Here is a 26,950-nt window from a genome sequence, read left to right on the forward strand (position 1 = left end):
TGTGTTCAGTCAATTGCAAGTGATGGTTATGTTAGCATATGCTTCAGTCAGTAGAATACTAAGAGTAACTTTTAAATATCCAGAAACAGTCACGCAATACCATATAAATCATCTTGTGTCACTTTAATAAAAATAACTAGCATTGCAATTATATAATGCTCTCACTGTAGTCTTCCATCAAATCAGAAGGACTGGGTCATTTCCAGTCAATATTGGTGTCTATTTTCATTGAGAAATAAGTGAATTCAACATAGTGTAAACTGCAGTTACTGACGGCGCAAGCCAGAGCACACATTTCTGCTAAAGCAACGGCGGTGCGTCTTGGACGGTGGTTGACGACGACGATGATTAGTTGTAAATGAATGAATTGCCATAGTGTACACATCTTGCATATACATTGGGAAAAAATCAATTTATTGTTCAACGTGCCTTTCAATGATATACATATTTTACAATTGTCTAAAGACGACAATTAAACGTAAATGATGAATAAGGCAGACTTAAGTAATTACAAGGGGGGGGGAGGGCTAATGACGATGGGATGCCACAATTACAAAACAATGCACAGTTAATCAGTACAATGAGTCAATGTAAAACGTGACCTCCTTCTTATCTCATTGTGACAGTCTAACATATGACCCTCCCCTGAGAACCGATTTGTAAAAATTGCCCCCCCTCCATTCCCCGTCCCTGTAATTACTGAATATTCCCTAATCACATTACTTCATTATAGCCAAGTAAAATGGATATTCATCAGAGAAATGTAGTGTAAAATATTAAGAGATCGGTTTACAAGCCTTATACAGTAAGTTGCAGTACTGAGGACAATGTTTCCAAAGCTTAGATGTGATAAAATGTTAACCTTATATGCGGCATAATATTCTATTTTACTCCTGAAAAGTGCATTGTTTCGAAATCTTGTCAGCTGAAGCCAACAAAATGAACAATGCACTAGCTGCTATTGGGAGATTTTTTTTCATCAAATAATCAACAATATATTCACTAAAACAGGTCAGTTATACTTATAACTTGCTAGTGGCAAGTTTAAATCTTAAGCTAAAACTCGATTTTGAGTCTGTCACATGTTAAAATTGCACTAGTTATAACTGAAGTATCATTTTCGATCAGGAAACCACGATAAATTCAATAAAAATTGCTAAAATAATAATAATTAGACATTGTACACGTTAATCAGGGGTTGATATTATCCATAAGGGGGGGGGGACGACCAAAAAATGTATTTCATTTGATTTATCGAGTATACAGCTACAAACGTTCCATTTAGCAGCTAGTGCAGCTTTAACCTATCTTGACATTTTTTTCTGTTGAAAAACCGATCGATTTATGTAATCTGAAGTCTTCTAAAAAGGAGAAGAATTTTTTTATGAATTTCCTTTGACAAGAGATGCAAATATACTGCCTTCTCTCTTCCTGAGATTTTCTGGTGTATCATATTCTACAACTTTACCATCACTCAGTACCAGGATGGTATCCGAATCCAGAATTGTTGAAACACGATGCTGAAAACAATAGTAAGACAGTTATGAAGCAACTGAATGCTTTTATGTGAAGCACCTTATAAGGTTTATTCTGGACGCAATACAACATATCAAATTTGTTGTACTGTCAAAGTTCATATAATACTTTCCACTCATTTGCATATTTGTCACATCATGTTGCTCCCATTGATATAACCAATCACCTTATACAAATACTAGTGTATGATAACATTCAGCTGTTGACGCATCGCGCTCGATCGGCCCTATACGTATACTTCAACTGGCAATCGCAGGCTGAACCTTTGCCCATTTTATATGAAGAAAAATGTAAATCATGCACTAAACATTGCGATACAAAGATTTACAAATGTAATGCTGTAATGGTTAGTAGTTTAATAACATAATCAAACATAATTCTCAGAAGTATGGTATGATGGGTCCAAAATACTGAAAAATACTTACAGCGATAGTAAGGACGGTTCGATCACCAAATGCTGTTGCTACTACATTCTGTAGGATTGCATCCTATGGAGAAAGATTTGAGGAGAAGAAACATTTTATGGTAAGAGATCTACAACTATACCTGAGTGTACAAAGTAAAGATCAGATTTTGTCCTGGTGACTTGTGTTCAATGTGAATAGTCATTGCCATTATCCTCTACAATAACTCCTTTTTAGATACGTTTTGTTTGTACGCATTGGTAAATCAGTCATAACGCTGTAAATTTGCTAATATGGTACACATACACTGTGTTGAAAAGACTATTTTAATGAGGAGAACTCACAGTCTGCATATCAATCGACGCTGTTGCTTCATCCATGACAAGAATCTTAGCTTTCCTTAAAAAAGCCCTTGCTAGACAAAACAGTTGTCTTTGGCCAACGCTGAAATTCTCTCCACCCTCAGATATATCAGATTCTATAGGAAGAAATACAAAGTATTATACTATGCACAAAGCAAGTTGTTTTTGAACAGAAAATATGAATCATATACCCTGCTCGTTCTACATCACGACAACCTTTGTCTAGACTACGCCACTGCTTCCGCGGTGCTCAAAATATGAGTCAAAAACGTTCCAAATTCCCAATATTCTTCCTGATTTTTCAGAAATATGGTACAGAAGGTATATTTTTTCTTCATTCAACCGGAAAATACGACCCAAAGGTTTGTTATTACTCGTCTAGTCACAAAACCCCAAATATCACACAACAAAGTAGAAGACTGTGTAACATAGACTAAAATTGATATCCACAGCTTTGCTTTAACTTGACAGCACACATATATCAAAACATGTTTGTAGTAGTGTACTCCAACATTGACCAAGTTCATATCATCACAAATTGTAACTATAAATCTCACCAAGTTGTTTTTCTAATTCCGTGACCGTCGTCTTCAACTGGGCAATTTCCAGAGCTTCCCACAACTCCTCGTCATCTCTGTTACATTCTGGGTCTAAATTAAATCTACACATAAATGTGTACATAAAAGGTTAATATATACATTTAGGTGTGTTGACTTGTTCAAAAAACGATTCAGTAGTTGCTTTGTAAAAAGTTGAGAAACAGCTGGAACTCTACTGGGTTCTTACAAAATTTAATGAGACGTACAGACTAGAAGTGGATTCGATATCTACATAGTTTTTGATGCACTTGGACGATGTATTTAAAAACGCAGATGTAGAAACAAAAACACGTTTTATATAATTATCTTCAATAATCATGATTTCCTACATTCATAAATTTTTGTTTTCTATTCCCAGATATTTATACAAATTGTCAAAATGTAACAGTAACCTTTTTCGAAAAGTGTAATGCTACAATAAAAGGACTTTTAAAAACAACTTTGAATTACCTTTACCTTATAGTTCCTGTAAAAAGTACAGGATCCTGAGGGATGATTGCCAACCTGTTACGTAGAGTCAGTAGAGGCACTTGTGATATATCAATGCCGTCGATAAAAATACGACCTGTAGATTGAACACACAATACTCTTTGTTAGCAAGGCCTCTCTACACTCTGTAAATCGTCAAAACATGGCAAAATAGAGAATTGAGCTTTCTTCATCCACTATTCTAGATTTTCATGTATTGTATAGTGTAGTGGAGAACTTCATTTATGCTATATCGCTGGTCATTATTTTCGAATTTTCGGTTGATTATAATGGTATGGTGACTTGCAAGTAATGGTACACATTACGAGTAAGCAATGTTGTTAATACAGGGGCAAACAATTATTGTTTCATTAAATATAGTAGAATAATAGTTGTTCGGTGTTGTTTACTCACCTTCAAAGTTATCAATAAGTCTGAAGAGTGAGAGGGCGAGAGAGGATTTACCACTGCCAGTTCGACCACATATGCCAATCTGAAAGAGTAAAAACAAAGTACATACACGTACTCATTATTGAATTGATTGTTGGAATAAATGAAGTTTCAGCGCCAAATTTCTAAACTTCTAGATTACTGTTAGAACCTTGTATTAAACTGTAAAAAATTGTCAAATATCATAACGGACAGCTTGTACCAGCTTGTTTTAGTCGGTATCGTAGAGCGTAAAGTCCTCAGTGTTAATACCAGTAAAATTGAAAGTTCCAAATAAAAGCTTGTCGTCAAAATCCGGATAATTACGTCATTCATAGTTGATATAACTATTTGTGTGTTACCAAAACTCTACTGCACAATGGTTCGAAGTATTATTTTTAAAAAAGATCCCGTGCCTTTATACGGGTTAAACTTATAATTTGAATCGAAAGTAAGAGAGACTGTCTTGTCCTCATGGGTAATCTGACCTTTTCTCCAGCCCTGAAGTTCAATGTAACTTTAGTCAACACAGGTTCAAGGTCTATTGCATAACGCACTGAAACATCTTCATAGCTAACGTTCCCAGCAGAAGGCCACTCAATTGAAGGTTGGTCACTACCTGTTTTGTTGGGTTGAAAATAGAAAGTATTGTATTTTATAGACGACTTCAACACCACTAGAAACTGTCTCAACATTTTCGATGAAGATGTATTGGTATCGAGATGGTGAGGTCCTTTCTTACAAAAGATATCCAAATAAAAAGTGGATTATGGTGCAAAGTGAAAGACAGAAAATAAAGGAATTTATATACATTGACATGTACAGTTTTGTTTACATAATTACAGCTTTCTAAACGTCCCTAAATAACAATCATGCTGTCTTTATTTTGCTAAGACTGATTTGTTTGAACATTTTGATGTTGAAACTGCAATGAATTTAAATTAATTAAAGAACGAATATGAAGTGTCATCTACCTTCATATTTTTCTGTATCGATGTGAGTGTAGTGGAGTACTCGTTCAACTGCATTCATCTGCATTTCACAGTCTGCGATTTGACGTATCATGAAATTCAAGAAACCAGATATCTATATAGAAAAAAGAGTGATTTTGATCAAATTGATATTTTATATATCTCTAGTAGACATATGTCACCATCGATGTTCTCCATATTATGTTCTCATTTTCTGAGGAAATAAAGTTCAATTAATATTCAATATGTTAATTGGCTGATATATTCAAACAACTGATGATAAATTCATGAAACTGAGTATGGTTAGTAGTATACCTCTTTTGACAATGAATTTGATGAACCGTACCTGTAGTGCATAGGAGAGGGCCAGTCCAACCAAGCTTGGTTCCAAACTACCAAATGCGGAGGTGACAAGTGTTGCCAATCCAGATGTTAAAACAATCAATGAACCAACTAAATCCTTGGAGGAAGAAATGTCAAGAATGTACAACGTATTAAGAAATATTGCAAAAAGTGAATATCAAAATACGGTAATGCCATGAAATGTTTATCGTCGAAATATTAAAATAATTTTTTTGGCATATTCATCAACAATAGGCCCATATACATGTACTTTATATGCAATCTTGGAATTTTTCCGCGCGCTGTGAATATTTCACAGAAAATGGCAATCTGTAAACAAAATAATGCGTGTAAAATGTCATTGCCAATGCTGATATGGTACACGAATATATCAATTATATTATTTGTTAAAAAGAAATGAAAGCCATGGAAATTTTCATCTTGTATTAACACAAATTCTTCATGTATACTCAGAATAAATATACTTACCAAGCGAATAGCCAACCAACGGTTTGTAGTTTGTAAAAATATAAATGCAAGGTTATTGAAATCAATTCTTCGGACTATACGTTTCCGAAATCTTCTTTCGTCTCTGGAATCAAAATGACATGATATGAGAGAATTTCAGTCACGAAAGATGAATCAGAAACTTTGGTGAAAATATTTGTTCGTGACGTCAGTATTATATTATGATGTAGTTATCGAAGTCAGATTTGTAAGCTACTAGTACAACGATGAAGGCCACATTTTTTCTCAATATCTCTAATCTAACAATACTGTAACAATATGTTCAGTATACACTTGACTATCACAGGAGGCCTAGCTTTCTCACTCTACCCCTCTTTGTAACAAACTGAACGTGATGGTACAGAACTATACATTTTTACGACTTACCTGTAGGCCCTCACAGTTGATAAACCACCCAAAGTTTCTGAGAAATGTGCAAAGACAGGAGACTTGGTGATACTATCCAGACGTTGAAGCTCTCTGTTTTAATTTTGGAATAAAATATGAAAAATCAATTACATCGTTAAGATATCATATTCACAAGTATAACATGGGAACACAGAATTCCGAATAGTATACGATATTTGTACACTATTGTTCACATATATATCAAATAATGTGGGTCGGTATCAGGAGATCGGAGATCGTCTTTTACAATACTGACCATTGTAGACATTTTCTTTAGTGGACTTCGACTTCGACGTTATGTTACATTAAACGTTAACTTAATAGCCAGTTCTGTGATATCCCGATGCTGGTGATGGAAGTCCATTGATGTCTTTATTACATGGCTTACCTTGAAGTAGTAATGAAGTAATTTTGTACGATGAAGTATACAATAAAAACTGGAAGAATAAAAGCCAAGAAGAGTGGAGTGACGACGGCGTTTACCACAATGGCAGCAAAAGATGACAGTGTAGTGTTGCATAGCGCCTGCAATGTCTGCCATAACCTCTGTGGAAAAGAAAGAAGTTGAGTTCTTTAGAAGATTAACATTTTTGTTCAGAGGGATACTTTGAAGCAGGCTCTCTCATTTCTAAGTATACAAAAATATCGGATTAAAAAGTGTGTGAACCAAAGGAGCAAGCATGTGAAAAAAACCAGCAAAAAATTAATATACATACACAAACACAGAACACGCCTTAAAATCTTTGAGTTGTTTTATCTAGACATGCATTTGTTTATAATTCATTTATCTTTGTCAAATACTGGATCACAATGACATAACGAGCACATTTTGTATTGCCTATCAATTCAAACTTTGGGAACAGCAATGAAGACAGCTTCCCTACGATTGTTTACTAAGGATAAACTTGTTGCACTGCTCATGACTGAAAAGTACAAATCTTACCATGTCTATTATTTGAGTGTCACTTGAAAGTCGATTGAGTGCACGACCCATTGGGGTTGTATCGAAGAATCTCATTGGTGCATGAATTATATTACGTAAAAGCGCAATATGTATTCTTTTGGCGGCCAGTATATTTGTGACGACGAAGCAGAGGGAGGCAGCAAGTGCACATACGACGTAGCCGAGTGAGAAACCAGCGTAACCTCCGACCCAGTAACCTAAGTCTGCTTCAACTTGATCCTGTAACAGGTAGTGTTAAAAGTACAATATCAACCTTTCAAGGGAACAAGAATGGCAGAAACATGGCAGTCTTTAGTAGTTGGATGACCCTGACACTCGCATTCACACAGGTTGAGTAACTTGAGTACTGCATTGAGCCCAAAAGCTAACTTACTGTGTGGTGACATTATTAGAACATCAATTTTTGTCCTAGTTATTTATGTGTGTTCAGTATTAAGACACTCAGGGTTTGTATCGGTGTATTCACTTTCAATACATTTGAGAGCCATTTGTTCTTGGTTACTAAATCATCGCTCGGCATTCTCAAATATTAATGACAAATCTGACGTCACAATGTACACACTCCTGTTTGCCTAACTATCAACTAAACCATTTCTACCTTTTGCGAAAATCAGTGACAGAAGAGTACTGTACTTATGATGAGTGAACGTTGTGGACAATGTTTAAAGTGTCAGACTTCATACACGAAATACTACCAAACCAGCGTGACAAACGTTGCGTGTGACATACAAAAACATCGTGCTGCCTAATTGTAACTCTATAGTTGTTAGAAATTACAAACAGACACTGATCTAGCGCGAAAGCATATAAAATGATACATTTTGTTTCACTGTGAACACAAATCACTGTCGGATGAAACAAGGAAGATTCAAACACAAAACTTTATTTATGTTCACCGTGAGAAATAAATGTGACATATCATGTGACATAACATTATTAGGCCTAATTGAAACTCTATAGTCACCCTGGTTTGGTAGTAAGGAAGAGAAAATCTTAATCACATGTATGGAGCTCCTGTTGATTGAAACAGATACCTAGTACATGTACCTTTATTTTAACAGGCATACGAATTAATTAACTTATCCTTAATTAACTTATCCTTACCATTGAGGCATTTGTGTAATTGGCTCCAGTTTCAGACCACGCAGATAACCAAAAACTATTCAATGTTAACATTGTAACTTGCGTAGCTAACAATCCCAAAGTGAGACACACCAAGGGTAGTTTTACTGCTTTACCATAGGCTAGGTACACTCTCCAAGACACTGAACCCCGTTCACGTTCCTCTTCAGCCATTAGTGTTGTTCCAGCTTCAAAAAAACAGTGTTATTCTAAGTGTAATTCGAATCAAAATAAACGAACAGTTTTTTTCTAATCGATAGAAGGTTGTGAATAGTGTCCAGTGAAAAAGTTTGTGGTGAATTTGTAGACATGTGATAACATTTCATAGTGAAGAATTGGAATCTACCTTTCTCTTTTATCTCGTCCTCTTCTTTCTTCTTTGAAACTTGTCTGAGTAGTTTCTGTCTCTCAACCTCTACTTTTTCAGCTTCAGATTCACTCTCTTCTGATTCACTCAGCACTGTCAACGTTCTCTTCCACGATGCATATAATTCAGGATCCTCATTGGCAATCTGATTTAAATTTCCCTGTAGTGCTACTTTCCCGTCTTCGAGTACAACAATCTATCGGATTGAATGAAATATTGGAAATAATGTGCTACACTCCTTAAAATCGAAATACCCTCTTTGCATCTTTGGGAATAAACTCGACTACCTTCATATTGAGCGGATAGGGGATAATGAAAATACGCAGCGACTCATATAGCGGCACAAAACTGTCATAATCATAGCATCTTATTTATTTATCATTCGGAATAAAATCTTACCTTTTCGGCATTCTGGACAAATTGTAGTTGGTGAGTTACCAGTACGACGGTTCTGTTTTCTTTCAACAAAAGTCCAAGAATTCCTTCAGTCATGAGGTGCCTACCAACGTGTACGTCGAGAGCAGAAAGTGGGTCGTCCTGTAATTTGTTACAGAACATTAATAATAATCGAAATATTACCGTCATGTACAGTAAATGTTAGAACTGATCACAGTAGTGTATGCAGCTATCGACATCACTTTGATTGTATTGAAATATTTTAGTTATGTCATTTTAGAAAATATTTCAAACTGCAAAATAATTGAAATGCGATAAGCACACATAGGAAAATAAAACTACTTTGTCCCTTTTCACGGTTGCACCAGAGAAAATAACACATTGCCATGTATATTTGGTATCTGAGTGCAATGTTAAATTCGTAATAGTTATTTAACCGAATGAATTATTTTTAGAACTACGAGGACACCACAAGTTTAAAAATATGCCAAATCTAAGACGTCTGTCTTTTAAATAATAATAATTCTTCAGATTTGACATTTCTTCACCTTCGTTGTTTCAATCGCAAGTATCTCAATATAGGTGAAAGCTTTATTTATTCGGTGGTAGAAGAACTGAAAACTGGTGTAATTTGACGACTTACTAAGAGAACGATATCTGCTTTACCGTACATAGCCCTGGCGATGCTGACTCGTTGTTTCTGTCCTCCACTGAGATTGATGCCCTTTTCACCAATCTCTGTTTTATCACCTCCAGGGAGAATATCAATGTCAGGTTGCAAAGCACATGCTGAGATCACCTCCTGGTATCTATCAAAATTACAAAGTTGAACAAAATTAATGTAAAGTATAATTTGTGGATTGACGGGCCAATGATTCAGTGGGCGAACGGATCACGTTCAGAGCTGCCAATGTAAAAATATACTATCTCACTTATATGATGGAGAGGTTCGTTGTTATATAATTGAATTATACGAAATATGAGAGTGGACATAGAAAGGGAAAGAGAAAGATGCATAAACATAAAGAGATGGAGTGACTGAGACAACGGCACATATTATGATATATATACAGACAGACAGACAGACAGACAGACAGACAGACAGACACACACACACAGAGGCGGACAAGGGAAAAACGGGGGAGAGACACACAGCGACAATGAGAGCGATAAAGTCCGAGTGTGTTTATGTGCACTTGCGCGTGTGTTTGCAAGTTCATATAACAACATCACATGTAAGAGAAATCCGACATTTCAGAAGAGTTTATAAATGTAAAAGGGAAGAAATACTATATGGTATATCTTACCTATTAGGATCGTAAGGTTCTCCAAACAGAACGTTGTCTCTCAAAGTAGCATTTTGCAGCCAGGCTCTTTGTGCTCCATAAGCAATTTTTGACCCATTGCTATAAAAAAAAATTATTTATGTTATTCTATGGTAATAAATTGCAGATGATAGATCTACTCAAGTTCATTTTGTGAAACTCTCCTGCAAACAGCTCTTTTGGAGAGAAGTTTATGTCCTGGAATTGTATGATCTCTTCACATTGAGAAACGTTTGTTCGTGTAACGATCAACATGACCATGAGTTACAATATTGTAAACATAGTAAAACGGTTTGTTGATCACAATTATAATTTGATATTCAACATGACTAGAGAAAGATCTAGGCTGTGAGATACGTCGTGTCTCTCCACCCTAACCGGCCTAAAAGGTTTGTCCAATGGCTGAGGGAGACCTTAGAGCTATCATTGGGAAGCTTTCAGTAATTACAAGGGGTCAGGCCGGGGGAAATCAGACTCGAGCTGTTGAGCAAAATGTGACCATCCCCCGATTCCGCCATGCTAAAAAGCGGCCCTTCCTCAACTTTTGTTCTCTAAAACATGCCTTCCTGTTAAAGTATTTCAAACTGTTGGTTAAAATCTGTCAGAGATGTAAAAGGACACAAATCCCACAATTATTGGTAAGGATTTAATCCCACCGCTGTCACAAATGTGAAAAGTTTTAAAGGCATTGGCCATTTTCCTCTACTACTACCATGTTGATGTGTGTGAAGACACTGCATTTAATAAATACCTGTGTTTGGATCTCGCTGAAGGCAACAACTCCCAACGATTACACGTCCGACATTGTCCTGACCGAGGTCATGATCTCCACAACATTCCCGTTTTACACCTGTGAGACCCACTCCTCTCCTCACACCACAACTGACAAGTACGTAATTCATTTCATTGGTTGCCAGCAGCAATTTGATTGATATTAGGCTGATATCATGGGCACTAACCCTAATCCGAATGGCAGCAATGGGATTTGGAACTGGAGGCAGCGACAGGGTGACAAAAAACCACACTAATGCACTGTTAGGCAATACAATGAGTCATTCTAAATTGTGACCCTCCCCAATCCCATTTTCTAAAATATGGCCCTCCCCCGAGAGCCAATTTGTAAAAAAACGATCCCCTAATTCCCCCGGCCCGCCCCTTGTAAATACGAAGGCTCCCTTAGAGAAACATTTCAATAAATGTTCATGATTTTTGCAATTTATATCATTAATACGAATTACTCACCGGTTGAACTGTACATTCCCAGACAGGGTGGTCATTTCACCTAACATGGCGGATAAAAGAGACGATTTTCCACTGCCAACCAGGCCGACAACAAGTGTAAGTTTGCCTGCAAATAGAGTAGGATGTACGAGTCTCAATAACCAAAAAATAATAGGTTTTCAAATCGTATACAAATAAATACTCAATGTAACAATTTATCTTGGAAATGAACATGTTTCGTCGGAAACAAACAATATTCCATCAAATCGAAAAAAAAGTTGGTTTATCAGCACACAGACAAGTACTTGTCTGTGATCAGCACTATCGTTCATGTAAACAATAATTACTTTATTTCAATACTTGAAATAAAAGTTTGGAAATTAACATAACACAATAAATACGATGCAGTTTTTACCTCTTGGTATATCCAGGTCAACGTCCTTTAGTATTGGTACTGGGGTACCTAGTTCCCATGAATATGTGGCGTCCCTTATCTGTAACAAGTGAATATTTGTCAAACACGATGGCAGATATAGATATACTAACTTGCATTCTGACCTTTCGTAGTTTGTTGTCATAACGTTTTTTGTATGTGAATTATCAATAACGCAAGTGTTTTACTTCGACTACACGTCAGTACTTTGTATATCGTCCGATAACAAGATTGTGCTTGTCAATGACGTCATTCACTTGGCGAGCATGACAGGAAAAATGTGAAAACAAGTAGTGGAAAAAACCATGATTCATGACTGACATTTTTTGGAGGGGGTGAAATTCAAGTCTGCGGTCACAGCATAGTTATGATATTTTTAACATATATATGTAGCTATAAATGTTGATGGCAATGCAAATACCCCTTCATAACATACCCAATTTGCAACTCAAACTGGGAATGACCAGATGCATTGGATCATGGGATTATTTGTATACTAATCGGAACAATAATTCACCCCCCCCCCACCCGCAAGGGTCTTGGTGCACAGGACGAATTTATTTGGGGTTACAAACAATGTGACAGGTTGTTTTGCACGTACCAGCAATGATTTATATATGTTTATCAATTGAATAATACTGCATTTTCCATGACACACTATTGAAGATGGCGGTTTAGTACAAAGATATGTTCCTTACTGCAATGCAATTAAAACACCTTACCATAATGGCTACATCTCCGGGAACTTCTTTTGTAAGTGGATGTGACTCAGTAAGTGATGTCTCTTCATTGAATGTACCATATGGTACCACATTTCCCGACAGTAACTTCGTTCCATCTTTATGGTCGTCTTCTTGAGAAAGTGTAGTATAGACGTTGCCATGTACAGTCTTTGTCTTCACATTTGTTGCATTTTCCTGGGGATGGGAACAAGTGATAATGACAATGTCGTCTTTTCTCCCCCCACCCATAATTTTGAAAATTAAATAATTTGACAAGAGTTTGACAAGATGATAAAACAAATCAAACGTGATGATAAAATTTATGCAGATAAACTTGTGATGAAATTTTACTATTTTCTAAAAGCTCCAAAAGTTACCCATTCGGAATAAGAAGTTTGAAATGATAACATTTTATTGGTATACCTGATTTGTATCAATCAAATCATCTTCATCCCCGTCCTCTTTCATCTGACACTGTGCAGTCGAGAGAGGAGCTCTTCCATCTTTGTTTTCTTCAATTTCACTTGCGACAAAAAATGTCTGTAATCTCGATAAGCTGACGATGGCGTTGACGGTTGCACCAATGGTCATTGGTAATAACATTAGAGGCAGTATAAGTTGTTGAAAGAGGGCAAGGGACGAGAATGCGATGTCGGGTCGTAAGGGTGTTTCACTAACAAAAGAATATACTGCAAAAGACTAAGAGTAAATGTGACTATATGTACAGTATTCCGTATTGGTTTATAGAAGTGACATGAAATCGAAAAAATCGCAAAGGACAAAACAAAAAGAAAACAAGGACAAAACAAAAAGAAAACAAACTAAATCCCTTTCTCGGTGAGCTCAGTCAGTGAAGCTACGTTTTGGATTGCGCAAGAGACATTAGAGTGCTTTCGGTAGAGCGTATATCTCAACTAACACCGAGTCCAACGTTTTGGGGATTGGGGGATGGTGGAGATTCCTATTGCAAATGACAAAGACTTTATTTTTATTGTCAAATGTGGAATCATGACTTGACAGTGCAATTAACACATGCATGTATCTGTCAACGACCTCTAACCATTGAGGGCGTCCTTCTTTTGTGTTGAAATCTGGTATAAATTGCAGTCTTGCTAAAAGAAGTATTGAAACAGTAGAGAGTTGGTGGAGGTATGTACCAAATGTCCCCTTGTTATAATGTGTTATCAATGCGACTTCGTTAGATTACGACCCCTACCTGAAAATTGTTTGTATGAAATCATGTACCCGTTATCAAATTTCAGACATTTTGTTGTACCACATGGCTACATTACAAATATCTGAATTACCAAAATCGAGATTCAGAATCAAAGGCGATCTATCCATAGTTTCATTCAAATCTATCAACGACTTTAAATAGATATCCTGCTGATGAACAAACAAATACACACACACACACAGACAGACAGACAGACATGCAGACAGACAGACAGACAGACAGACAGACAGACAGACAGACAGACAGACAGACATTCATAAACTTAAGTCTAGTCTAACGACGAGTCCCGTTGGAGTAGATAAACAAAATGAATCAATGTAACAGGGACTCAAAATATAAACGTCAAGCAAAAAAGGTGACAAAAATGCTTACAGATCTCTAAATATTTCACTGAACTTCGCCATCCTATTGCAACTTAGTATTTCACTGTGATGCATAAGTTGAGTGAAATTGAATTTACTTACTATTAATGTCACAATAGCTGGTGTGGCTTGTGTAAGAAATACTGGTGAAAAAAGAAAACACAGACATGTAATATAAAATAATGCTTATTAATCGGTAGCATGTACCCGTAGATGTGAAACTGTGACAAACAAATGGCAACAAACTGCAACGTTTGATATCAGGTAAATCCATTGATTCCACATCAAATATTGTTAGCATTTACTCAAACCAAATCATTCCCTGATAGTTACAGGACAGAGACAGGAGTTTTTCAAGTTACATGATGACGCAATGCTTATATGAACCTTTTGATTTTAAAATATCATAAAGACCTTTCTAGCGAAACACTCAATGCACAGATTATATACTTACGTGTTGCCATCATGCAGTATCCATACTTCAGAAGGGCCTTTATTTCTCTGTTTCTCACAGCTTCTGTCGCTTTGCAAAACATATCCTCCCATCCATACAGCTTGAGCAGTTTAATGCCTTGTAACATCTCATTGGATTTTTTCAAACGTTCGTCGGCATATTTCTGCAAGAATAATGATGATACAACCCTGTGTATTTACAAAAATGTAATATGTATAAGTCTAATATAAATGTAGACTGTAAACGTACACCAGCGGCAAATAATATATTAATCCAAATACAAAACAATTTAGAAACTTCTGACGAATACACGTTCGTATTGTTGGAATATAAATATGAAATATACAATGCATTATTACGTGTGTAAATAAAGAGTGCATCGCTTTGATGAACAGTTTTAAACAGTTTAGTTGGATGAATTTTGAATATTCTTACCAATATGCTCTTTTGAACGGCTGACATAGCTCCTCCAATCCTAAGCTGAATTGGCGTCGTAATGAGAAACAGTGATGCACCAATCAAAGCAGAGTAACCAAGTTGTACGTACAGGAGAACGAGGATAACAATAAGCTGCAAGGGAAAGACGCTATGTTGTAAGGATTTATTTCCCGAGCTTATTTCCACTGTACATTATACCTTTGAAAATTTGAAGTTGCGTTTAAGTATATAGCTATTAAAACTTAGATTAAAGAAAAACACCAAACTGTAGAAGTTGTAAGCAAATTACCAAAGTCTTAGATTATCCATACCCTTCACTATTGCATCATAGATTTCCGACACTTAAAAGTTTGACTCCCGAAAAGTCAGATACTTATAACTTTGTTTGACGGGTGGACAATTACAATTTTTCATTCATTTTAGTTTACAGAACATTAGTTAGCTATAGACTGTGGATGTTCGTTAGGATATATACCTACATTTACTGAAGGTCATGAATATTAGTCAGGTGTAATACAGGTGTAGTACAGTCTTGATCACACTCCAGTCTCTGACACATATGAATCTAAACTAGGTAGGAATTTTAACATTATCATAATAATAAATGAACACCATGCGGTCCATTACCTGGAATGGGATTTGCCACAGGAAATGCATAAAGACGTAAAGCCAAAATACAGAATATGCATCAACCGACATGTAGTTTGTGATTTGACCCATTGACCTTTCTCCACTTGTCATCGTCCATGTTGATAAACGTAATGTCTTCTCATAAACGTGCGTCTGTTTTATAACAGTGGTCACGATAAAGGGCGGGAGGACGAGGAGAGAATGGGTGATCAGTGTTAGGGACAAAGGTATTAGACAATAAAATAATCTTTACCTAAAAATGTGGTAATGTAATCGTCTGCCATTCTTTATCTGGTTCATTTAGATACACAAATCGATATATTATTACAAGTGGTTGAATACCGCCTTCTTCTTTCTTATAGGCTAAATAAAACATTTAGATCGTCTCCTAGGAAAACCTTTACCATAATTATCAAAACGTACTAAGTTATCAAACCATACAGAAATTCATTATCCATTTCTTGTTGAACAAACAATATCTATGAAGGTAGTTGAAATCTACACAATTAATTACATGTATTACCACTGATGTACCTGACGTACCTGTAATGATGCACGAAAATGGATACTCTCCATTACAATGATATAGTTACCGTACTGAAAGGTGAATGACCGATAGATAAGAGCAGTGAACATTATTACTACCATCACAAATCCATTGCTGAAGAACTCACTTACAGTCACGTACGATGTATCCTGTCAAAAATGAGAATCAGAGTCATTGGGGATTGCTAAGATATCTCCCGTGTCTCAAAATTAGAAGCAATTATAGTGTAGACATTTCTCTAGTCTTTAATTGTTGATCGTTGAGAACTCCTTGATGTTGTAGGACTAGAGGATTGGCGTCAAACTGAATTGAACACGATAAAACACAAGAATGTGTCATCGCGTATCACTTGGACAAACAGTGAATTTTTCAACATCTCGCGATCGCATTGCATTTTCACTAGTAATTGGTTAATGGACAAGTATACGTACATTGTAATTTTTTTGTAGACTAACACATCAAGAATAACGTATCTTTTCCTCATGTCGAAGTCATAGCTACTGTATAAAGATTACCTTTCTAAAATATCGCTTTGATTCAAGATATTTTAATTTCACTCATGGCATCTAACCTTATGTCATGACACTTTTATCATGTACAATTGGAATTATATCAACTTACGATCTCGTCATCATCTGATCCATAATACACTTTAGTCGCATAGGAGACTACAACACCAATGGCAACTGGACCAACGAACCCACAGCAGGCACTCAGAAAATATAATATACCAGATGTCAGCAATGTCCAGCGGTAAGCAGTGCCCTGAGTTCTCCACAAAGACGGAGTTACGTTTTTGGTTTCCGCTCGTTTCTGAAATAGAAAACATTATGAAGTAAAACGTGTGCAAAATAGAACATAAAAAAGTGAGGTTGTCAAAATTCAATAAAAAGTGTTTGATATTTTAGGCAACGTGTCCCTTGCTCAACGAATGTCTGAGCGTATTTATGAATTAATCTTTAATGAAGTAAGTCTGATATTAAACTTTAATGAGGTAAGTCTGATATTAATCTTTAATTTAGGTAAGTCTGATATTAATCTTTAATGAGGTAAGTCTGATATTAATCTTTAATGTGGTAAGTCTGATATTAATCTTTAATGAGGTAAGTCTGATATTAATGTTTAATGAGGTAAGTCTGATATTAATGTTTAATGAAGTAAGTCTGATATTAATGTTTAATGAGGTAAGTCTGATATTAATCTTTAATGAGGTAAGTCTGATATTAATGTTTAATGAGGTAAGTCTGATATTAATCTTTAATGTGGTAAGTCTGATATTAATGTTTAATGAGGTAAGTCTGATATTAATCTTTAATGTGGTAAGTCTGATATTAATCTTTAATGAGGTAAGTCTGATATTAATCTTTAATGAGGTAAGTCTGATATTAATGTTTAATGAGGTAAGTCTGATATTAATCTTTAATGAGGTAAGTCTGATATTAATCTTTAATGAGGTAAGTCTGGTATTAATCTTTAATGAGGTAAGTCTGATATTAATCTTTAATGAGGTAAGTCTGATATTAATCTTTAATGAGGTAAGTCTGATATTAATCTTTAATTTAGGTAAGTCTGATATTAATCTTTAATGAGGTAAGTCTGATATTAATCTTTAATGAGGTAAGTCTGATATTAATGTTTAATGAGGTAAGTCTGATATTAATCTTTAATGAGGTAAGTCTGATATTAATCTTTAATTTAGGTAAGTCTGATATTAATCTTTAATGAGGTAAGTCTGGTATTAATCTTTAATTAGGTAAGTCTGATATTAATGTTTAATGAGGTAAGTCTGATATTAATGTTTAATGAGGTAAGTCTGATATTAATCTTTAATGAGGTAAGTCTGATATTAATCTTTAATGAGGTAAGTCTGATATTAATCTTTAATGAGGTAAGTCTGATATTAATCTTTAATGAGGTAAGTCTGATATTAATCTTTAATGTGGTAAGTCTGATATTAATCTTTAATGAGGTAAGTCTGGTATTAATCTTTAATGAGGTAAGTCTGGTATTAATCTTTAATGTGGTAAGTCTGATATTAATGTTTAATGAGGTAAGTCTGATATTAATCTTTAATGAGGTAAGTCTGATATTAATGTTTAATGAGGTAAGTCTGATATTAATCTTTAATGAGGTAAGTCTGGTATTAATCTTTAATGAGGTAAGTCTGATATTAATGTTTAATGTGGTAAGTCTGGTATTAATCTTTAATGAGGTAAGTCTGATATTAATCTTTAATTTAGGTAAGTCTGATATTAATGTTTAATGAGGTAAGTCTGATATTAATCTTTAATGAGGTAAGTCTGATATTAATCTTTAATGAGGTAAGTCTGATATTAATCTTTAATGTGGTAAGTCTGATATTAATGTTTAATGAGGTAAGTCTGATATTAATCTTTAATGTGGTAAGTCTGATATTAATCTTTAATGAGGTAAGTCTGGTATTAATCTTTAATGAGGTAAGTCTGGTATTAATCTTTAATGAGGTAAGTCTGATATTAATGTTTAATGAGGTAAGTCTGATATTAATCTTTAATGGGGTAAGTCTGGTATTAATCTTTAATGAGGTAAGTCTGGTATTAATGTTTAATGAGGTAAGTCTGATATTAATCTTTAATTTAGGTAAGTCTGATATTAATCTTTAATGAGGTAAGTCTGATATTAATCTTTAATGAGGTAAGTCTGATATTAATCTTTAATGAGGTAAGTCTGATATTAATGTTTAATGAGGTAAGTCTGATATTAATCTTTAATTTAGGTAAGTCTGATATTAATCTTTAATGAGGTAAGTCTGATATTAATCTTTAATGTGGTAAGTCTGATATTAATGTTTAATGAAGTAAGTCTGATATTAATGTTTAATGAGGTAAGTCTGATATTAATCTTTAATGAGGTAAGTCTGATATTAATCTTTAATTTAGGTAAGTCTGATATTAATCTTTAATGAGGTAAGTCTGATATTAATCTTTAATTTAGGTAAGTCTGATATTAATGTTTAATGAGGTAAGTCTGATATTAATCTTTAATGAGGTAAGTCTGATATTAATCTTTAATGAGGTAAGTCTGGTATTAATCTTTAATGAGGTAAGTCTGGTATTAATCTTTAATGAGGTAAGTCTGATATTAATCTTTAATTTAGGTAAGTCTGATATTAATCTTTAATGAGGTAAGTCTGATATTAATCTTTAATGAGGTAAGTCTGATATTAATCTTTAATGAGGTAAGTCTGATATTAATCTTTAATGAGGTAAGTCTGATATTAATCTTTAATGAGGTAAGTCTGATATTAATCTTTAATTTAGGTAAGTCTGATATTAATCTTTAATGAGGTAAGTCTGATATTAATCTTTAATGAGGTAAGTCTGATATTAATCTTTAATGAGGTAAGTCTGATATTAATCTTTAATGAGGTAAGTCTGATATTAATCTTTAATGAGGTAAGTCTGATATTAATCTTTAATGAGGTAAGTCTGATATTAATCTTTAATGAGGTAAGTCTGATATTAATCTTTAATTTAGGTAAGTCTGATATTAATCTTTAATGAGGTAAGTCTGATATTAATCTTTAATGTGGTAAGTCTGATATTAATCTTTAATGAGGTAAGTCTGATATTAATCTTTAATGAGGTAAGTCTGATATTAATCTTTAATGAGGTAAGTCTGATATTAATCTTTAATGAGGTAAGTCTGATATTAATCTTTAATTTAGGTAAGTCTGATATTAATGTTTAATGTGGTAAGTCTGATATTAATCTTTAATGAGGTAAGTCTGATATTAATCTTTAATGAGGTAAGTCTGATATTAATGTTTAATGAGGTAAGTCTGATATTAATCTTTAATTTAGGTAAGTCTGATATTAATCTTTAATGAGGTAAGTCTGGTATTAATCTTTAATGAGGTAAGTCTGATATTAATGTTTAATGAAGTAAGTCTGGTATTAATCTTTAATGTGGTAAGTCTGATATTAATCTTTAATGAGGTAAGTCTGATATTAATGTTTAATGAAGTAAGTCTGATATTAATCTTTAATGAAGTAAGTCTGATATTAATCTTTCTCAATCAGTTGTGGGTAACATATGTGATAAAGGAATGCTGAAGAATGATCAAGAAATTTATATGTGAATTAATAATAACTTAAAATGGACAAGGTTCTGATGATTAACGATCATCATATGAATGTATGTATGTATGTATGTATGTATGTATGTATGTATGTATGTATGTATGTATGTATGCATGTATGTATGTATGTATGTATGTATGCACGTATGTATAAAACGAGCAGACATAAGAGTGTGATGACCTCGATAGGTTTATGTTAATATGCGAGCCTTCAAATAATCAGATGGACCGACAAACAAATTTATTCCAAAAAAGAAATATCAACGGTGTGTCCTTAAATGTTGTTTATCTATTAAGGTTCATCAGCATACATGTATCACAGTGTCAATACACTTTTGACTGGCATTGTATGGACTGTCATCAGATGGTCTGACACGAGGGGCGTTTAGTTTACTAAAAAAATCGCTAAGTCACTCTTATGTTGTGTGCTGATAAAGAACCATGGCTGGTGTGAGTGGAAATTTCCAAAACTTATAAGTTGTTGTATAAAATACTACTTTTCATGTATCCACATGAATGCAACACTGATGTTCTATTTGCTCTTGATACCTGTAATTTAGGTCAAATTATTGCAATTACTGTTCCAGAATCAACATACTCGACTAACACACATGATGGTATATGCAATCTCAAAATGTTCAACGTTGATCAAAACAAGATATTTCGTGTCAATGAACAATAAAAAGTTGATAAATGTTGATAGGTATCTAAAATGAGCCTTCGGGGTGGGAGTTGCCATGAAAGGCACGGATAATAACCCCGTGATAATAACATGACGATGCTGGTATTTGCGTCACGAAACACATAGATCCGTGTCAACACACTATTGAACATCCAGACAATTGGATAATGCAGTAGAAATGTCGTGAACTTTGGGTAATAAAACATACTGTCACGTTTTCTTTGTATCATCAAGAAACACATATAGGCACGGTGTAGCCTAGAATACGTAAGAGCAAAAAGGCAATTTATTGCCTGTACATATATTCAAAATTCTGTGCAACCATACATGAAATACTTTTCAATCGTTAAAAATAAAGGATAATGCAAATGAGTAATTACGATAAGAAAAGTACAAGAACAAGAAATGTGAATTTTGTTATCATCAATAAATGTACAATACGATATTGAATTAAACTTATTTTCTGTCACATCTGAAGTATTATTATCACAAAATCTAACAAAAAATTTAAAGAGGTTGAAAAACTAGCTAGAGGTAATTAATCATGAACAAATTTATGTTACAAACTCAACTTGGTCTATATTATGTGCTTGTTTTAAGCGTTGGCGAACGAGGTCCAACTGTAAGCAAACACACCATGACGTATGTCGACGAGACGTCTAGTGTATCTTACCTATGAAGAACAAAGCCTTTTCAAAAAAGATGTCAGCGTATGTCACTGTCATGAAAACATTTCAAAAGCTCGGGTCAGCGTTACTGACTTAAAACGATATATATTGTCAAAAACCTTTCAGGTACTCCTTTTCAGAAGCAGTCAACCATATCGAAATCACAACGAGGCTTTTACTCATAGATCACAATATAAAGCTGTTGCCTGAAACCTCCATTGCTTTGGACTTGTTTTTGCCGTGGCGATGTTGAGCTGGAAAGTATTAATACGGAGCTTGAAAGAGACTATTGCGGATTTTATACATGTGCAAGTGGTTGTATTCATATCAACTACTTAATCCATAGTTATACTACAGTCGCTGTCGTCGGTTGCTGTAAAGTTCTACTATAACTTAACTGTACACGTTAAAGCAATATCCAACGCTACCCTGGCCATGAGTTACGATGGATTCTTACCATTACTCTATGGTTTACTTCATATACGTTTCAAATAATTTGATGTACATAGTTTGATTATACCAAAGACCAGGTATTTTGTAGTTTTGGATTTTAATTAGTAATTTGCATAATTTATGATTTCCCATAATTAGATAATTTCTGATATACATTCATTCATCAAATCTCATATATTTTGGTGTTTACATTTGATGATAGTAAACGCATTTATCATATAATGCTTTTGGACGCAGTGTAAAGTTTAATAATGAGTAATTTGTATAATTAACAATTTTCAGTATTTAGTTGAAAATACAAGTTCAAACTTTCATATGATTTGGTATATACGTTGATGATAGCAAATCACAACCACCTTACAATACTTGCTGATGTCGCTTTTGATTTCTTATCATTTGGATAGTTGATTATTTTATATAATCAATGTGAGTTTTATGTCATAATGCTTAGAGTGTGATTCCGAGGAACAATACAAATACAAGCCGCAGGTAAGTACTAGTCGATGGAATCATACAGGGAGTACTATGACGTAAAACTAGCATTGATTTCGTTAGATTCTATATTCTGAACATTTGAGAGAAAGTAGTTCGATATAAACTGGGATGATTCGAGTTTTTGATCTGTCTGTCCTGTTTGATGTCACACAGCTGAAGATTTGTACGTATTTATATGATAATATTTGTAATTAGACAATATCTTAAAACTTTGTATAAACATCAGTGGTAACAAAGAGCATGTGTCCTATAAAAGTGTGTTGATGTAGTGTACGGTCTTAATGAGTGATGTGAATATTTAACAAGATTGACTAATTACTGCATGTAGCAGTTACATTAAAAGTGTATATTTCATGGTAGCTCAGAAGTTTGTATTCTGATTTAAAATATGAAAATACATACATATTGTATCAAGTTGTGATCAAGTTGGAATCCGGACTCACCTTTTCTTTCTCATAAGCTTCTAGAAATCTGCTATATTGGTGTTTGACATCATGTTGTTCTGCCATTCCGCCCAAGTCATCCATTTCTACTGGTCGTTTATAACCCAGTACAAGTAACCAGTTTAACCATTGAAAGGTTATTCTGGATAAAAGACTAGTATAGTCGTGGATGTATGTCATATCCTGTCTTCGTAGATCCCGTGGATATTCATCCTTGGTATAACACCATCCGAAGACCTTAATTTATTGCAAAAAGTAAGAGATAGGGGTAGTGGAATGTACAAGGGAATAGAGCAAAGGAAGGAGAAGGAGCCCAGAGAAAACTAAGGAGTCACGAGTTTGTTGAAATTAGACTTGTGATTATTTTCTCCCACTTTATACCTTATTTACCTTCCGAAAAGGGAAGGTTATGTATGCTTTTGTCTGTCTGTCTGTCTGTCTGTCTGTCTTTCTGTCTGTCTGTCTGTCTGTCTTTCTGTCTGTCTGTCTGTCTGTCTGTTTGTCTGTCCGTCCGTCTGTGTCTATTGACAATATATCTCAAGAACTACCCTATCATGTCTGTCTGTCTGTCTGTCTGTCTGTCTGTCTGTCTGTCTGTCTGTCTGTCTGTCTGTCTGTCTGTCTGTCTGTCTGTCCGTCCGTCCGTCCGTCCGTCCGTCTGTGTCTATTGACAATATATCTCAAGAACTACCCTATCAATTCTAATTAAGGTGGCTACATATCTTCCATATGGTAATGGCAAAAACTGATTAGGTTTTGGTAAACAACCAGGATTGTATGTATTTCGAACAAGGATTGTGTGTTTCAAACAAGAATTGTGTGTGTCTCAAACACCCAAATGCTAAGCTTTTATGACAAAGAGTGTAATTGAAACTCTGTAGTACTTCTGGTTTCGTGGTAGTGCCTGAACACGGTATATTGCTCATTCTGAGTCATAGCTCAGACAAAGACTTCATAACACGGGTCAAGGCCTACTTCTTCAACAATATTTGGCTAGCCTCTGCGATATAGGAAACCCCTAATCTAAAACATGCGTGTCTTGTCACGTGGTGCACTCTAGTCTGTATCCTCGGGTATTATTCGTTGCGAAGTAGAGGGCCAGTTCAGTACAGTAACACTTATCAAATAAATATACTGAGAGATGGCACATATGATAGCTATAGTTAATATCAAACCATGAGAGAGGTCAAGCAATGACAAAATGGTATATTTGTTCAAAGTACTAACATATCTTTGCACCTACCTTTGTCCTCAGTAAGTTCAATTCAATGAGTAGAAATAGGCAGTAGATAATACATAGGACGATAGTCAAGTCAAATCTCAAAATATCTATCCCGACTCCATCGTTCGAAAGGTTGATCAGTATTATAGCTTGGGAAGCTATGGCCAGTACCCAATAGACTAATAAGAACCACGCAAAACTTGGTCGATTCCAATACTCGGCATAGTGGTAATAGACAATGAATACAATTCCATTGATTAGGGCTAACGATGGAGCTATATAAAGGTGAGGTTGTGTGATGTCATTTCTGGTCACATCTGTAAGAATGCCTTCAGCGACGCTGCATAGCAGAATGAACCACGTAACTATGGTGATAATATATCGAGCATTGTGTCCTGGGTATGGAATAAGTGTCTTGGATGAATAACGACGTAGATTTGTACAACAACACCCACTGATTATGAGAATGAGAGCAGCACCCACGAGGAACAGCGTTTGTACACATGCATGGACGAAGTCAACGAAACACGAGTCGTAAAGCTTATTGTCGTAATCCTGAAAGCCTGTTGTATTGGCACCACAGAACCACTGAAGATTTGAACTTTCCGCTTCTGATTCCATGATTATCGAATCACAGTTGTATACATGACGGTTTGTATTTAGGTCGCATAATCGTACTCCTTTACCCGAAGCCTATGCACACCGTGGTCGATAAGTGATACTGCGCATGTATCATTGACATGACATCAGTCGTAATCTTTAATTTGCTAACATGTACATTAACTGACGAACAATGGAACACTGCTTGTCTGTCCGTCCTTCCGACTGATTAAAAATTGCCTTTTGGCATCTCAGAAATCACAATACACAATCAGCTTGGAGAGCAATATATACATAAAAATGAAAGAAGACGAGAGTGTTATTATAACGAGTGTGAAGCTACCATCATATTCATATTGATCGTAGAGGTCAACTTTTGAAAGTGAATATGAATATGAATATGATGGTAGCTTCACACTCGTGTTATTATAATATGTATTTACACTACGGTTTGTTTAACCAAAAGGATCATCAGGTGTATGCGTGGGTGAGTAGATTCGCCGACTGTGTATACAGTGGCAAATATTACCCGAAGCCAATACACGTACACCGCATACATGTACTGTGTATACAGTGGCAAATATTACCCGAAGCCAATACACGTACACCGCATACATGTACTGTATACAGTGGCTGACTGTGTATATGCACAGTCAGCGAATCTACTCGCCCACGCAAACACCTGATGATCCTATTGGTGAAACGGACCGTAGTGTAAAATTGTAAAAAACTGGAGTGCTCAATACATATGTATGTAAAGAGTATAAATAACCTTTATATATATATATAAATCATATATATATGTGCATTCATACAAGAAGTGACATTGGCAAGGAAATATACCAAATGAAACACTGATGTTTAAAATGTCTTGAAAATATTAAGTATATCACTGAGATATTTATCTAACATAAATTATCCTTATTATTCCTCTTAACAATATCATCACAGTCATTTTGAACATTTATGGGGAGGCATGTCAGTTATACAATCTTCTAACAAGCCAATTCGTGCGTTAAAATCACCAAGAATCAAAATTATCCCAGCAGAAAGATAGGAGTGAAGATCATTCTCTAAAAATTCAAAAGGGTCAACATCAGGAGCTACTCTCTTCATATAACTAGCATTCTCTGGTGGAAAGTATAAAACACACACAAATAGATCATGATCTGAATTGAAAAAAAGTTTTTTTTCCAATTTTAACCAAACAGCAAAATAATGTTTTCTCGGCAGTATTTTTACATCTGCCCTGAGAGAATTTTTCACAAAAACACAAATACCTCCATAATTTCTCCTTCCTACAACACTTGTGGCTCTACTTGAATTATAACAATAATAATCTTCGATTGCAAAGCTCTGATTACTAGGTGAAGACCAAGATTCAACAATACCAAAAATATCAAATTTTTAACCAAAGTCGGATAATTTATTCTCATTAAGACCTTGAATATTCCAACAAGCCAGATTTAAATCTGATTTATGAACAACCCTTCCAAAATTGATAACCATGTCAAGGGAATATAACAGTAATGTATTATTTCAAAGCAATATGATACCACATGGCAAAGAAGTTGAGAGAGAAAGAGAGCGAGTGAAAAAACAAACAACCCCCCAAAAACAAAAAAAACAACATATATACACACACACACACAGACACAGACACAGACACAGACACAGACACACAGACATAGACACACACACACACACACACACACACACACACACACACATATATATATATATATATATATATATATATATATATATATATATATATATATATATATATATATATATATGATAAGAGATGGGGAGGCAGTTGTATATACATCATCAAGTCATCATCTAAAAAGTTCTATGGTATTAGTGATTATACAACTCGACGATCATGCCCCTCGTTGTATATTTTTTTACTTACACCATCCCACTCTAAACATTATTTTTGTGTTGTTTTATTTTACGCTGATTTATGTGAATGAGGTCCGAAATTCTCCCCCAGTACAAGTCACAATACCACGGTCAC

At 34.8% G+C, this 26,950-nt stretch overlaps 1 protein-coding gene across 2 annotated transcripts; it reads right to left on the reverse strand.

The window, feature by feature from the left end:
* Positions 1-124: 124 nt before the first annotated feature.
* LOC144442325 (ATP-binding cassette sub-family C member 9-like) lies at positions 125-25,017 on the reverse strand. 2 transcript variants are annotated; one of them, XM_078131639.1, is made up of 30 exons: positions 24,349-25,017; positions 23,106-23,342; positions 16,866-17,057; positions 16,241-16,393; positions 15,695-15,850; positions 15,065-15,199; positions 14,630-14,792; positions 14,278-14,318; positions 13,000-13,275; positions 12,577-12,771; positions 11,837-11,915; positions 11,443-11,548; positions 10,183-10,281; positions 9,519-9,684; positions 8,879-9,016; positions 8,459-8,675; positions 8,095-8,300; positions 6,970-7,209; positions 6,415-6,572; positions 6,006-6,098; positions 5,601-5,703; positions 5,116-5,229; positions 4,773-4,884; positions 4,287-4,417; positions 3,784-3,862; positions 3,358-3,466; positions 2,860-2,963; positions 2,285-2,418; positions 1,962-2,024; positions 125-1,520 (listed from the first exon to the last, which is right to left on the reverse strand). In XM_078131639.1, the coding sequence occupies exons 1-30, from the start codon at positions 24,946-24,948 to the stop codon at positions 1,383-1,385; spliced, it is 4,737 nt and encodes a 1,578-aa protein (XP_077987765.1). In that variant the 5' UTR covers positions 24,949-25,017; the 3' UTR covers positions 125-1,382. The 2 variants fall into 2 exon arrangements, 1 of the variants encoding a protein (XP_077987765.1); XR_013481629.1 differs by lacking the exons at positions 125-1,520; positions 1,962-2,024 and having other exon boundaries at positions 2,392-2,418; positions 3,352-3,466.
* Between the last annotated feature and the right edge of the window lie 1,933 nt (positions 25,018-26,950).

This window comes from Glandiceps talaboti, chromosome 1 (assembly GCF_964340395.1).
Source record: "Glandiceps talaboti chromosome 1, keGlaTala1.1, whole genome shotgun sequence".
NCBI classification, from domain to species: domain Eukaryota; kingdom Metazoa; phylum Hemichordata; class Enteropneusta; family Spengelidae; genus Glandiceps; species Glandiceps talaboti.